Source organism: Rattus norvegicus, chromosome X (assembly GCF_036323735.1).
Source record: "Rattus norvegicus strain BN/NHsdMcwi chromosome X, GRCr8, whole genome shotgun sequence".
Classification (NCBI taxonomy): Eukaryota; Metazoa; Chordata; class Mammalia; order Rodentia; family Muridae; genus Rattus; species Rattus norvegicus.
In genome coordinates, this window is record NC_086039.1 from 133,630,295 (window position 1) to 133,646,262 (window position 15,968).

Genomic DNA, 15,968 nt, shown 5'->3' on the forward strand with positions numbered 1-15,968 from the left:
AATATGATAATGCATGTGTGTATCAAAATATCACCGGAGACCCTATAAATAAGTGCACTTTTATCTTACTGGGTATAAGTCAAAAGTAAATAGAAATAGCAAAATGCTTGTACATGCCACCATATTAACAACTGTCCCCTCCACCTCAGTGGGAAGAATGCTGCATTTGGACTCTGCTCCTAAACATTTTGGAATACATCTAGAAATAAGGACATTTGTAGCTGGAATGATTGTCAGGCTTTGTAAGGGCTTTTGGACTCTCAGCAAGGGATATGTGTCCAGTATCTGACACTGGAGGTATATAATTACAGTCTGTATACAGTAAGTGTATAATGTGTAGATGTCAGTATGAATATGTATAGCAAATGCAAGGAAGGAAGGCGCCCGAGAATGATGCAAAAGCAGCAATTCAAAGAAAGGCTTAAAATAAATAGCAGTGACGTCAGACAAGTCACTTATTTGATCTTTAGTTTCTTCATCTGTACATCAGGAGTTACAGTCATCTCTCTTTCACCAACTTCTCAAAGCTGTATGAAGTTCAGAGGTAAAAGTAGAGCACTTTGTAGCCTGCTTAAACATCTGCAGGCCACTGACAGACAGAGAACTTCAGAGCTAGTGACTGTCAGGAGCTCCTCTGGCCACAGGTTGGGGAGGACTCCTATCGAAGTATACACTTCTCTTGCTCAGCCCCCAAGCACTTGTAACTGGAAGCTATAGAATTTTCCACATTTGAAAAAAGCCTCAATCATTTGTATTGTATATTCTGTAGTGTACACTGTACCTCTGCATAGTTCTTTTTATGTAATGCCATTTGCCATTCTGGATTGTGGCAATAAAGAAAGGATCGCCTCTCTACTTTTTCTTCTTTGTGACATTTTTTTGGATCCCCTTAGTTTGTACTATTCTCCCCAACCCACCCCGTTAAGGCTTACAGACTTGGAAAATTCTTTCATCCTGCCTACCCCCTCATTCAAAGAACAAAATGCTTTACAAGATTAAGTGAACATTTTGGATATTTTAACTTGATTTTTTATCTTTTCATTCAACCAGAGGGGTATGTGTGTGGGAGATGCACTTGTCAACTAAAAGCAATTTCTCTGCCTCCTTGGGGACTGAAGTGTAATCGTGGCTCTGTCTTTCTGATGTCAGGATGAAACTTGCATTTTCTTGAGTGGTGTCAGCACACTGATAGACAGCTCCTGGGATCTAGCAGAGAGTACTGGTAAAGAACGAGCTTGGAAGAGAGAGAACTGGAGACTGGTCTCAGCCCATCGTTCTTCCCCTGGGTGACTTTACACTAGTCACTTAGTTTATCTCACCCCTGAAACTTAAAACCACAAGAATAAAATCTTTCCACTTCTATATTACAAGCATTAGCTGAGGGCTGTGTCAGTGTCAGGCCTTTGTTTGGGAGGAATAAAACCATAGGGTGAAATTCCATAGAGGCAGTATATCTTAAAATGCTATTAAACAGCTGAAAAGAAAGGTCCAGTTTTCCTTGTACAATTCTACCCAAGGGATAAAAAACAAAGACCATCTGAGGCTCAAGATGCACAAAATTTCCTCATGGTTTCACAAATAGAGTCACCATGATCTTGAATAGATATTCCAAGCAAAAACTAGGAAGGCAGAATCTTGAGGTCCTTGGTACTGGGGTTTCCTTTACTGAGTATGTATTGGTATGAACAACACGTAGCCATTCTGATAGGTCTTCTCAAACCAGGATATGTTGGGAGGCAGGGTTGCTAATCTATCATTCCCCCTACAGGCCTGTAGATAGGGGCATTGCTGTCTCCCCTGAGGTATGTTGTAAGGATGGGACAAAGTCTCACCCTTCATTTCATAGAAATTCAGGGAAGCAGCCTTGTTCACACTCACTCATCTAATCATGTACTGAGGTATGTTGGCCTTGTTCCTCTGTCTTAACTGCAAACACTTGGCTATTTCTACATTGCTTCACCTCCTTCTTCCTTAACAGAAAGAGCCCAACACATAGGATGTTCAAATGAAAAAAATCTGACTAGGCAGTGTGCTAATATACAAGGATTCTCAGACAGTTCAAACAGATGAACTTTTTTAATACATCCTAACTGGAAAGGTTAAATTTTAAGAGTTGGTCCATTTCTTGCAGTACATATTCATCCATTTCCCCAAAATGAAAGAGAGTGGGGTTAAAGTGATCATTTTTTTCCTGATGCTTGCCCCCCCAAGGTTTCTTGTAGCTTAGATAAAATGGGAAGAGTAATAAAGGGTGTACAGTGACAGATTTATTTTCTTGGTAATACAGCTTCCCCAATTTTAGTGACCATAAAAAGCCCAATGGGTAACCTGTGGAATGTAATTATTTCTGTCCCTTATGCCCAGAATGGTTTTGTTTGTTTCCTTTTGTTTATAAGGAAGATTTCCTGGGGATTGGATCTAGGGTGCTAAGAAAATTCTTATTTTGAGATAGGATCTCACGTACCTTTGTAGATTGGCCTGGAATTTGTGATTCCCAAGCTCTGATCTCCTGACTAGGTAGGATTACAAGGTGAGCCAGCATGCCAGAGTGGAAATTCTTATTCAGCAGAGCAGGAGTGAGAGCAAGGAGTGAGTGTGGATTGTTATAATACATTCTGATTGATGTTTCTTGCCCCAAACACCGTACCCTGAGAAACAATGAGCATTGACAAATTCTAAAGGCCTTTGAGTCTTAGAGCTGTACTTAGTTATTGACCATTGTTTGCCTGGTAACCAGCACTTTTGTACTTAAAGAGAAAGAAAGTTCTGAAGCTTTCCTTTTAAGGTCACTGAATTCCTAGATGACTTCATCATTGTGGCTGAAGACCCCTCAGAAGACTTATGCCTAAGTTAGGATCAGAGTTCATGGTTTTTATTGTATTATACAATAAGAGACATAAGAGACAGTTAACAGTTAAACTTTAGGCCTTGAACTGTCAGGATGAGGACAAAGATACCCAATATATCCTAGTAATGAGTGGTTGAGGTCCATGAGTAGGCTCCTGACACTTTTAGGAGGTTACTGAGGACTCCTGTGCACTAGGAAAGATGACCTAACTGAATATATGCTTCCATATAGGAAATGAGCCTTTTCCCAAAGTGACCAAAGTGACTAACACAACCCCAAACTGCAGTCCCACGTAATAACCACATCTGGCTTAGTGTTTTGTTTTGTTTTTTTGTTTAATAAAGATATTATTTCTTTTTTGAGTAGAGTTTTCTAACTCTAGAAATAATGTGTTTATTAAAGAAAAATTGGAAAATGCTACAATATGAAAATAATAAAACAGTTAAAATTGTCCCTAATTGAATTGTTTAAATACAAACATGATTAAGATTCTGGTGTGTTTCTTTGCAGCGTTTTTACCCCCTACATATAGGCATATTATTTATTTGCACCGTCTGGATTATAGTGTTCACACATTTTGCATCCTGACTTATTTTCATTTAAAAATATCATAAGTGTATTTTCAGATTATCATATAAGCTTCCAAATTATATATTTAAAAATAATTGCATAATAATTCATCCATTGAACCAGCATTATTTGCATTACTAAATATGGCACCTAGAGGACATTTGGTAAATATTTGTTGAATGAATTAGGAGATTGATGGATGAATACATTGCCCTATTATGTGACATTTAGTTAAAGTAAAAATTTTTCAAATGGAACTTTATTATTTTGTTTTTAGAATTACAAACTCTATATTTCTCTTTCTTCCCTGCCTCCAGAAGTGTACATGCATTGGCATGCTAACAACTATTAGTATCTACAATTTACATATGAGAAAACCAAGGTTTCCCAGCATAGCTGGATTCCCCTTCTAGGTTTGTGAGTATTTTGGCAGTTTTAATTTTATCACATCACACTTCTTGAAAAAAAATTAAAAAGGCCATAGAGAAGAATTACCTCCTGGGTTTAGACTTCAGTTAGAGCTATTCTGAAAGCTAGAAATTCAGTTACCAAAGACCTAAAAGAGGAACAGGTAAGAAGGTAACCTTTTTGTCCCGAGGAAGTCAAAGAAAAATTCATTTAGTTGAAATTTTTAAAACTAGGACTCCACTGAGGCCATAAAGAGGTTGGTGCTGGGAAAGCTCGAGAGAACAGGTAAGGACACTATCCAGAACTTGAAGGTGGGCTTTCTTGGGTGTCACAAGTGTTTGACTTGGGTGACTGAGCATTTGCACAACAGAAATTGGTAAAGGAGCTTGCTACGTTTGATTGCTTTTAAGAGAAATGGGAAATTGAAAAAGGTTTAGGAAATGGTGCAAAAGATAAGGGATACCACGTTTCCCAGAAAGAATGAAAAATGAGTTGAAACCCTTTAAATTCTAGCTATAGCTGTACTTTGCTAAGAATTGCATGGGTGAGTACAGGTGATTTTTCCTTTTTATGCACCCCTTCTGCCACATTAACACTAATATCAGTGGTTAGCCAAGCAAGTGTAATAACTACTCTCCTCTGAGGACCTGTGATTGCAGCTTCAATTTCTCTGGCCCACAAACGAGCTGTTGGAAGATTTTCCTTATTTCTCTCCACTTTCCTACCGCATTTTGATTGACAGAACACCATTTTCCCAGTGGAGGAACCTCGGCATAGAGTCACGTCTGTACATCTAGCAATGAAGAAAAGGGGTAGAAATTAAGGTGGGTTTTAAGATTTGGAAGGGAAAAGGAAATTGTCTTTTGAAACTTTTCTTGGCCCTGTCCCGTGTGGTCTCTGGTGGCTGCTGTGCCTCTTTCAGGATTGGGGAGTTACAGAGCTGGTTTACATCGATCCCTCTGCACGACGTGCCTTGCATGTGTATATAAAAATTAAAACTACAAAGCCTTAAGATGAGTGCAAAGATATCCAAAACCGTACCACTCCTCACTGAAATATCAAATATCAAATTCTTTCTAAAAATAAATGTTGGTGCCCCTCCTATGCCAGTACTCTGACAAAAGCATAGGCCATGGTCGTTAAGTTGGCAGCAACAGAAGGTGCCCCGCATTTATAAGTACTGAACACTGTGTACTTCTAGGGCAGGTGGGAATCAAACCTTTTAAAACAAAATTTACCAGGTAGGAGAATATTGCTTCCTTTCCTCAGAAAATCTCAAGGCCAGAGAAATAAAATTCAACTCTCCTATTTACTTACATTCTGGATCCTCAACGAGGAATCAGAGCTTTAAAATTATATCATATTTGGTGCTAAACTTGCTGAGGTGAGGTGTCTCCTAAAACTGGGCGAGGTGAGTGTTGGACAGAAGAGGGAAATGTTCCTAAGGATTTAGGCACCATTTACGTTCAGGGGTTTGGACACCAGGACTAATTTCCGCTGAGACTGGGCTTCCTGACAGCTGAGATGACCTCCGCTAAAACACGGAGGTTTCTAGGGGCTGGGATATAGATCTGAGGTTCGCTGAGACAGGTGCACTATGTTGTCCTCAAACGGAGGAGCTTCTGGAAACATGCCTGATTTTAAATGCTCTATCAAGGGCAACCGGGGGTCGAGGACAGAAGGCCCTCCACAGATTTGGGGTTCGCCAGGGCTAAGATGCCTTCACCCCTCAAAATGTGAGCTCCCAAAGGGTAGAAGCAGAGTTCTGTCCTCAAAGTAAGAGCTTAGCTAGACAGGAGCTGGGTCTTGGACTCCCTCTGCGTGGGGGGAAGGGGCTGCAGGGCCAGAGGCCCTCCCCTCCGGCGGGAGGGGGCCTCTCATGAGGCCCTGCCCCCTTTCTGACAAGCTTGAGGTGTCCGGTGACCAAGATTCTCAGTGCTGGGTGCAGGGTGCGGCCCAGGGCGTGGTCACCGGGGGCTACTTAGAGCAGTCCTTGCGGGGCGACTGCACGGAGGAGGTTAGCTGCGAGGCTGCCGGGCACTCAGCACGAGTTATGGCGTGGATGCTGGACTGCCTTTTCGCATCGGCCTTTGAGCCCCGCCCCCGCCGTGGTGAGTGGGGCCCACCTTGTCGCAGTGCTGGGGTGCTCAGCTGGGGTCTGCCGGGGGGCTGCAGCCCCGGCTGGGTGCCCTAGGGCTTGGCTCCCCCCAACTCCCTTGCCTCCTTTCCCGCTGGCTTTTAGCTAATTATTCTTGGCTCAAGGGACTGCCCCGTCGAGGACCCGCATAAATCAACTAGCTTTGCCGGGAACTCAGAGCAATCGCACTAATGGCTCCGCAGAACGCGGGGCGAGTACGGGGGAGGAGTCGCTGGCTCTATCCTAAGGTGGGGACAGCCAGAGCCTCCTGGCCAGCAAGCCGTCCCGCAACTCAGCGCTCTAAAAGCTCCAGGAGGATCCTCTGTTGCAGGGCATCAAAAACCCAGGGACCCTGACTTGGAGGTGGGGTTTCCTTTTGCCATAACGCCTGTCCCCCTTGTCCCAATCTCAGCTGAAGAATAGCAGCCCTGGCCTCTTGAGTCGTCTAATTTAACCCCTCCATTTAAGAGATAATGATATTGAAACCAGACAAGGGAAAGGCCTGCCCAAGGTCATCCATGTAGTTGGCAGCCAATCTGGGACAGCTTAGACTCTGCTAACTACTCATTGCCCTAAACTGCTCAGTGGTGAAGGCCTGGGGTCTTTATTCTAGGTCTTTCCTTGTGTACTTGAGGTCAGTCAGTTCCCTTACCCCCATGGAATGGAGGGCGTAAATATTTAAACTTCACAGCTTCTGTGTAAATTCGTTTATCCCACTTCACCCTTCTAGAATGTCTTCTATAAAGTAGATTTGGAAAACTTCTTTTCTTTTTTAAAGTTTCTGGAGGCTAATGCAATACTTTGTAGATTCCCTAGGGACCACCCCCTACATGCATCCTCAAATCTACACTGTCCTTCACTTCCCTTTGACAAGCCCCACCCACTTCAGGCTGCCACCTGCCCCCATGGCCACCTGTTTTTCCATAGTCTCCAACTCCAAAATCTATATTGGTGAGAATGCGTCATTGGTCATCAGCCATAGACCAAACCTGGAGTTGTCTCTTCTTTCTTCTGCCCCCTCACAGGCAAGGGAGGGGAGGCACCATGAGGAAGGGCCTCACAAACTTAATTAATCACAGATCTGATTTTAGTTCTTGCCAATCCTAGCCCCCTGCTGACACCCATCCCAGTAGTCTCATTTCCTGCTAAGGAACTGAAGTAGCTTAGCCATTTCAAGTACTCTGAGAGGTCATAATCTCTCTGAACTTTAAAATGATCTGCATCCACTGAAGGGTATTTCTTTTTCTGTGCCTTTAAAGTGTGCAATCCTGGTGAAAAGAAAGAAGGAAAGAAAGAAAGAAAGAAAGAAAGAAAGAAAGAAAGAAAGAAAGAAAGGAAAAGAAAAAAAGGTCTGTGTAGTGGTGTTAGCTTGTTGCCAGAACTAGGAATGCTGAAGCAGGAGGATTGTGAGTTCAAGGTCCACCTAGCCTAAGTAGTAAGTTTGAAGCCAGCCTAGGTTATAGAAAGAAAAGGGAATAAGAAAGAAGAAGGAGGTAGAAAGAGGGGGAGGGAAGGAGGAAATGAAGGAGTCTTAGGCATTTTGAGGTCTTAGGTCTCAAGAACCCTTGAAGGCTGCTGTGTAATTGCAGTGAGAGATCAAGGATATGAAGGCTCCTCCTTATGGGGATTCACAAAAGGAATCCTACACCTATCATAAAACTGCAAGGTCTATCATAATCAAAGAGTAGTCTATGTCCTGCCACTCTGGAATGGAACAACCTCTCTGTTGTGCAGTTCTTATCTCATTCTAATATCCCCAGTTTCTCCATTGGTTGAATGTGGGGCAGGGCCCACCTCTAGCTGCTCCTCTTTGAACATGCTCCAAGTTATAAATGCAATGACCAGACCAAAAGAGCATTTCCAGCTGTGCCCTGTAAATATAGCCCCGAATAATTGACTTACTCTCTTCTGGAAGCCTACACTGCTACTAAATGTACATAGCCATAAATATGTGTATGCACACACATCCCAAACTCAGGCATACTCTACACAAAGCCATAAACAACTATAAATGTACTCTAGATGGATTGCATAATTTCCATAAGACACCATACTCCTCACATCATACACACATGTACCACCTACACATCCATGCGAATTCTACGAAGTTGACAGATTATCCATATTGCAATTATTTTCAGGGAAAGCTACTTAAAATTAAGTAAACACAAGTTCTTTTCACAGTGTCCATTTTCTGTTTAGTCAGTGTTTAAAACAAACAAAAAGTCTGCATTTCCAGCTGGTGAGACCTGTCCACCAAATACTCCTATAACACAGCAGTGCCTACACCAGGTCTATTACCCACACCGTGACATCAAATATATATGTAACGTGCTACCCAAATGCTGGCCCCTTGAACTCAGCCTTACATACATGGTCTCACTCGTGTCCCAAAACATCACTTTTAAATACAAAATAAAGGAAATGGTACAAGTTTTGAGCAGGTAAGAGTATATACTGTATTGCCTTCCCACTGGGAAACACTGTGCAGCATGAAGAGTGACTTTGGGAGTGGAAGAGCTGTTGGTATTTTATGGCATTAGAATTGCCCTTGGCTCCTCTTTCCAAATGCCTTTAAAAATCCTTATACATCTGAGGTGTTAGAGATAGATGGCCACAGACTGAGAAGAATGTGGAAGATAGTCTAAGTAGTTCCTTTGTCAGAGTAATCTTTTGAGTTTTTAATGTCAATGGAAAATTATATGAAGGTATTTGATAAGGATATCGCTAAAGTCTGGGAGACATGGGGTGGGGGTGGGGCAGAAAACCAGCACCATTGATTGACCCACTTGAAATTTCCTTCCCAGTTCACTCTTGGCATAAGATTTGGCTTCAAGCAATGTGACTTCTATACAGCAGCCAAAACTCGGAAGCTGAAGGGACCCTGGTGTCCCTTTCACATACAAATCTAATCTTCTTTTAGAGGCAATACCTAATCGATTTGCTGAGCCCAGACCTGAGTGGGCTACGCAAAATCATTTTCCAGAGTAAGGGCAAAATTGCTAAAAAGACATCTCACTCCCCTGGCCAGGCGGGTCAGATAAATATGAAATTCACTAAGGACACCACATCCCAAAATTCTTTTGTTAATGACTTCTTTCCGCCTCAGGACTTTGCCCCACATATGAGGCTAGCTGGAGCTAAGCTTACCAGGTTCAACCACACTCTAGTTACCACGAGGATGAAATGCAGAATCTGTGGCTTGAAAACTGGCAGAAATAATCCGTTTGCAAATGTACCCTAGGCTCTAGCAGGAGAGCTGACATTCATCAAGCTTAAATATCAAATGACAGAGAGTACATTGAACATCAGGAGAGCAGGACACCAGGTCCCTGAGGGTGATTATGGCAATTGTGAAATCCACATCATTCCTTCGGTTTCACACTTACCTACTAAGACAACCTAAATTACCAACAATAGTGCCGTGCTAAATTAACTTTATGACATATCTACTTGATAGACAGGATACGACCATAAAAATGGGAAAATGGCATGATCATAACCATCACAGGAGAATTTTGGAAAGACCAGAAGAAATTTCATAGCAGGTAAACCAGGAGATTCTAGAAAGGGAGCAAAATAGTACTTCGGGTTTTGTTTTTTAAAATCTGTATACATTTTCCCCTTAAATTATTCTGTAAAATTTAAAGGGCCGTAGAAAGAGTAATCAAAGACCTATGATATGCAATTAATTTATACATTAAACTTAAATTCAATTATACACAGTTCAATCTAAATATTTTTCCTTCATATTTTTGTTTAAATTTAATGACAACATCAAACCCCCTGATCATTATCTTCCTGGTGATTGCGAAATATCCCCTATTGCTGGGTGAGAAAAAGGGCACAGCTGGTTGGAGTCCCTGGCCTGATCCTACAGTGTTGTTACAAGCCTGTTGCTTCATTTCTCTTAAAGTGACATAGCTATATTGTTGGGTTATTAATGACAGTAATAAGCATTATTGTTGTACATTAAATTATATAATTTTTTTATGCTTCAGGTATCAGAAGATACATATTTTCTTTCTTCTCCAAATGTTTACCAACAACAAGGCACTTTGTGCAAACTACCGCTTTTTACCTTCAGAACACGTCTCTAAGGCATTATTCTCTCTAGTTTAAAGAAAAAAGCCAGAAAAGTTATGTAATTTGCTCAATTTTACACAGTGACTGAGGAAATCCGTTTTAGCCTAACTTAAAAATATGAGTGCAAACGGGATCAGAATCACATATGCTCCCAACACTATGCTGAGGTAAAGCAGCTTTTTCCAAAGTGGTCAACCTGATATCATTGGTGATGCCCTTTGCCCAGGTTCCAAATTCTGGACTTTGAACTATCTGGCTGCTTATAGATTCCTTTCTGTGGAAAAAGGTGCATATTTTAGTGGGAAGGTACAGTGCACACACCACCTGTATCCTTAGAGCTGGGGCTGTGAGTCACTAGGAAACGATTTCTGTTTCTTTCTGGCAGTATCATTTATTCTCACATGCATGCTCAGATGTGGTGGATGGGATGTTTGATGAGACTTGGCAGATTCTCAGATACACCTCTTGAGAAAGCACTCAGCTGCTTCAGATGGGCACACAGTACTCAGCAGCCAGTAGGTCCCTGCTTCATAAGGAAATGCATGCAGCTCTATGGGCTTATCCGAAACTGCTGCTCCAACTGTTCTCTTTACGATTTGGCTGATTCTTAAGTATTATCCCTCTCACTTTCCCTCTCAAAGGAGAGGCTCCAGGAACTTCTCACATGCACATAGGACTACTAATATAATAGCTTGCAGAGTAGTACCAAGGGTAAGTGAGGGAGGGGACCATGTAAAGGAGAGGGTGGAATTTAAAAAACACCGAAAGGCTGGCCTCTCATTGTTCTGGCTCCCATGAATATCAGTACTTTTCTCATCTGTCAAAGTTTTGGTCCCTCCCTAGGCCACCCACCTGGACTCCCATCCCTTAACCTTACTTTCTGCTCTAGTGTAACTAACGTTAGCTTGTAGTAACTTGCTTCGGTCTTTAGAGGGAGGCAATAGCATCAAGGAGGAAGGGGTACAGAGATGAGAGTGTTCCTTTAACTGAGAACGAATAATTAACTACTCAACAGAGACTTAATTTTCATTCTGTCATATTTCTCAGAGAGCCATGATCCCCCACATTTTTTTCTGATCCTTGGAGTTTGCTAGAACTTAGGAACTCTTCTTGATTTCTAGGGTAGAGATGAGTAGAAAATACCGCCCCCAGGCAAATCATAAGACAATCTTGTCAAGAAATAGTCTCTTATTTTTTTTTAGCATGATAGCACTTATTTAAGGGCCAGTTGGGAAAGTCTGAACATGTAGCATAAGGTTTCAGACTTTGTGGAGTATTACTTCTCAAACTCAGGTCCCATTAACACTGTCAGGAGAAACTGCAGAGTGAGAATTGGACTAAGGTCTAAAAACATCATCCTAAAAGAAGAAAGCGCTTTTTCAAGTGTATTAGACAAACCAGTAATGAGAAAAATTGTCTACTTAGTCAGTGGGTGCCACACCCTGAACATCCTAGTTACGATGCTACACAAGAAAGGGAAAAATGGAGAAGGGAATTAACTAACCTTTTCTTGAACATTTATTATGAGTGTCAGGTGTTTGGCTGGGCTTTCTATGACTCATCTCCTTTTCTCATCTAAGCAATTCTAAGGCATCCATTTTGCAGGTGGGGAAACTGAGGCTTGAAGAAGTGAAGTAACCTTCCCCAAGCTCACATACCAAGTGTGACCAAGCTAGAATACAACTTCAAAGCTGTTTTACCTCAATGCCTGTGATTTTTCTCAGCTCTCACAAAAAAAAAAAAAAAAAAGACAAAAGGTCTGCTGTCAATGACTTATTTTTACGGAGAAATGAATATTTCTTTCCTTAGTACAGTTAACATTTTATTGTCTTGACCCTGTAGATCTTTATATTTTAGGATAAACAGTAGTCTAGAGACATTAAGGCATTTTTGTCCTTACGATACTTCATATAGTCCTCATTCTGTATGGACACACTTCCCATACTTCAAGTACAAAGTTATGATAGCAGTTTAAAAATATAAGTAAATAAGTGTAGTGTGTGTGTGTGTGTGTGAGAGAGAGAGAGAGAGAGAGAGAGAGAGAGAGAGAGAGAGAGAGAATCTTCTAGAAAGGGAAGGATGGAAGGATGCAGCTGGCTGACAGTGAGGAAGCAGAAATGAGGCTGGGTGTCTTCAGAAGGGGAGGATTGGGGTGTCAGAGTGACCCATGCAGGGCTGAGTGCTTGAGACCAGATGCTAAGACATACTGAAGTTTTTCTGAGCTCCTTGTGCAGATTTAAGTGTAGTGACATAAAAGGTTTCAGGTGTTTTCTGTCCAGTGAATCTCAGACCGTTCATCCCTAGTCTTTTTCGACTCCTAAAGAAGCCGTTCGTGTACCTAATACTTTAAGCAATGCTTTCTCTGCCCCACCCCACCCAGGATGAGGTTCTGACCCAGGCCCAGCTGGGGGGCAGCTTTATGGATGTTCCTACTGCTTTTCATCCATACACTAGGCTCATTTGTGCCAGTTGAAAGGGCACAATAATAACAGTGGCAATTTAAATCGTGCTTCTCACTTTCCCCCCAGGAAAAGTGGCAAAGTGACTCACCACCACTGAATTGTCCCTCTCTCTCCACTCCCTGACCCCTTTGCAGCAGCTCAGGATGGTTCCCTGGGGGCTCAGTTGGGAGCCAGAGCTTCCAGCCATCCTTTGGCTCTGACTAGGCTGACACCACGCCCCCCATAAATGTGTTCTCCCAAATGCAATGTATTGTTTTAATTAGAATTTCTCAGATAAAGTCACTTGGAAGGCATTATAGCAGCATGAGCCTTGTTAGGCAAGCACGGTGCTCCCCCCAAGCATGAATAACACAAAATAGGGTCCATTCAGTAATTCTTTCGAGTGGGGGGTTCTACTTGTTTTTTTATATGTAGTTTGATATGGCGAGGACTGTTTTGCTTGAAATTCATTGCAGAGCAGCTTCTGTTGGGGGTGCTACAGAAGCAGGTCTCGAGGAGCTATGAAACAGTCCCAATATTCCTTCCTTCCCCCTCACTTCTATTCTTCCCAGTTTTCAATTCCACAATGCTATGACCAGAACAAAAAAAAAAAAAAAAAAAAAAAAAAAAAAAAAAAAAAAAAAAAAAAAAGAAAGAAAAAAGAAAAAGCTCATTCTTGGTTTTCTTTCAGCACTAGCCTAAGGAGAGCTCCCGGAACTGGAGGTGGTGAGGTGCAGTTAGATGGAGAAGGCTTCAGCCGTCTGAGAGCCAAAGTAATTATGCTGAGTACTCTTGGTCCTGTCAGTAAACTCAGAAGAAGGAAGCCCTGGGAAACGATACTGTTTGATAAAGACTTCACTGTCTAACAGGAAATCAGAGAACTTTTATTGAAGCTGCCTGCTCCAGGAGAATGATTTTAGGGAGCATGGCAGACCCGAGTTCACATACTAGCTCTGCCTCCTAGGACCTGCATGTCACTGGGGACATGACTTAACTCTGAGTCTGATTTGTGAAGTATAAGACGGTGGTAATCATACCTCTGTCTTCCTCACAGCCTCATTGTGAGGACTGAAGGAGATAATGCATACAATGGGACTTAGCACTACGCCCGGTAAGGAAGTGCTTAATACATGAAAACAGTATTAGGCTAATTATTATCCTTCTTCCTGTATACCAGGTGTTCTCTGGAGCAGCCCTTACATTTGAAAGGAGGGGCTAATAGCTACAGTTACCGTATGCTCATGCCCTAAGAAGTCTAATTGTGATCATTCAGAGGAGGGAGCCCTCAGCTAGGAGGGAGGGGTAGGAAAAAACAAAAGCAGAGAAAGTTTTGTGATTCTTTCGTTAAGTCTTAAAAAAAAATTAAGTAGGAGTTTGTCATTAGGCCCAGGGGGAAAGGGCTTCCAGGCAACATCATCTGCCCACACAAAGTCATAGAGGTGTGAAACAGCCAGGCCTTGAACAAATACTTGTGCTCAGCTGGAGCCACACTGGGACCTCCTGGTGGGGTGGTGTGACATGGGTCAGTGATCGACAATTTTTCCAGATTACTCCCACTAGCCCCTGCACCGCGCATTAGGCACCCTACCTGGCCAAATCTCCTGCGAAGCCTTCCTCTTCGTTCTCTAAGCAGCAGGTAAGTTCACACCCTGCCTCATCCGGACCTGGCAGGCATGGCGTTGGAAGAGCAGACCTCCACCGAGGAGATCAAGCCCACGGGCGCCCCTGCTGGGGTCGCTAGCCCATACCTCCTTCCTTGTCCCAATCTTGGTGCAATGTACACACACAGACACACACAGGCACACACACACAACACACACACACACACACAGGCAGAGAGAGAGAGAGAGAGAGAGAGAGAGACAGAGACAGAGAGAGAGACAGAGAGAGACAGAGACAGAGAGAGACAGAGAGAGACAGAGAAACACTATGCAAAAGATCGTCTGGGTTCTTTTACTCTTGTGATTTTTACACACTGCATCCACACACTCCATTGATCCCCCTCCAAGACAATTCAATTCAATTCTCTGTGCAAGCATATAAATTGGACACATAGGTCCAAACCACACACTTAAACATACAATTAAAATGCACATAAAACCCTCACATGCATAGACCTTTGCACACAAACACTTTAGTACTCTTATAGAGGTGCCTTGTTCACAAATGCACACCCTACACATGACAATAAACACTACCTGTAAAACCTCATTGACACACATCTAAGTGTAAGCATACACAAAATATACATATGCACATAAGCTTCAGCAGGCACACACACTGTTAACTTACATACATTCACCACAGCAGATCCACAGACCCGGCAGAATTACACATCGAACATACTTACATCCAGACCGCACCCTCCTAGTCACTCTATAGTCAGGCAGAATCATACATCTTACAAGCATGCACACACCAACAGCAGAAACACATGCCTTCTCATGTCACAGAGCAAAGATACCCCACCAAACACTTGGGTTAAATCATGCACCTCACCCCCCATGGAACACATACGGCCACACACAAACACATACACAGACGTGCCTTACCCGCGCGCGCACACACGCGTACATGCATACATACATACACATACAGCCCGCCCCCTCCTTCTCTCAGGGCGGAAGAGAAGGGGGCGAGGAGTGGAGGCGGGGAAGAAAGGAGGGAGGATGGGCGTGCAAGGCGGAGCGGGCACAGAGGCTCTTTTCCCTTTGACCTGAGGGTGTTGCCCCTCTGTCCCGGGCCAAAAACAGTGAGTTGGGTCCAGGTATGGTCCAGTCGGAACCCAGGAAAACAGGAAAGTCCGGGGATTTCGCCTGCAGGCGCGAGCACTCAGCGAGGACCCTGACTCAGATTGTGGTCGACCCTGCTCGAGGCTCCTCCTCCCAGTACCCTCCCCCTGTCCCATCTGTTTGACCTCTGCCCCTCCCCCCAGGGTGTGCTGCTTCTTCCTTTACGCCTGAGTGGATCTCTGAGGAGTGTGGTGGGGCTTTATTGGTTTCAAAAAGTAAAGAGTTGAGATTTGCATAGAAGCTGTTTGCGGAAACCCCTAGCTTATAGCTCGAAGACTTCTCTTAATGGAGAGCTCATTATTTTTGCATAGCAACAGATTTACTACATAAAAGGCAGCGGCAATTAGAAATCACTGACTCGGTGCTGGACACACAGTAGGTCGCTGCTCCCCCCTTTACGTCAGCAAATAAATCTAACAGGACTCTGCAGCCTAGACGAACCTGTGTCTGTTCTCACGCAGCCAGAGGGCTCTTTTTTCCCCCTAAGCACTCTGCCCTGGGCTTCAGGCACACAGCAACCTTGGACCCAGAACCACCGGCGGCAGGGGGCGGCAGAGTGGCTGAAGGTGATTTACATTTCTTACCCCTTAACTCCGCAGGAAACTCCAACGTTTCTCCAGACATTATTTAGGCACCAGTCTTTTGCTTGTGTTCTTTTTCTGTGGAGATGGACCACAGGAGAGGGA

At 43.2% G+C, this 15,968-nt stretch overlaps 1 protein-coding gene across 2 annotated transcripts in view; it reads left to right on the plus strand.

Annotated features, from left to right (window-relative positions):
• The first annotated feature begins 5,701 nt into the window (after window positions 1-5,701).
• Window positions 5,702-15,968, plus strand: part of Arhgap36 (Rho GTPase activating protein 36) — a 29,000-nt gene continuing 18,733 nt past the window's right edge. The window contains exon 1 of one of the 2 annotated variants that reach the window (XM_229133.11): window positions 5,702-5,937. In XM_229133.11, the coding sequence (XP_229133.8) occupies window positions 5,706-5,937 (232 nt within the window). In that variant the 5' untranslated portion in view covers window positions 5,702-5,705. The remainder of the gene's footprint in view (window positions 5,938-15,968) is intronic. The other variant, XM_063280533.1, reaches the window with a different exon arrangement.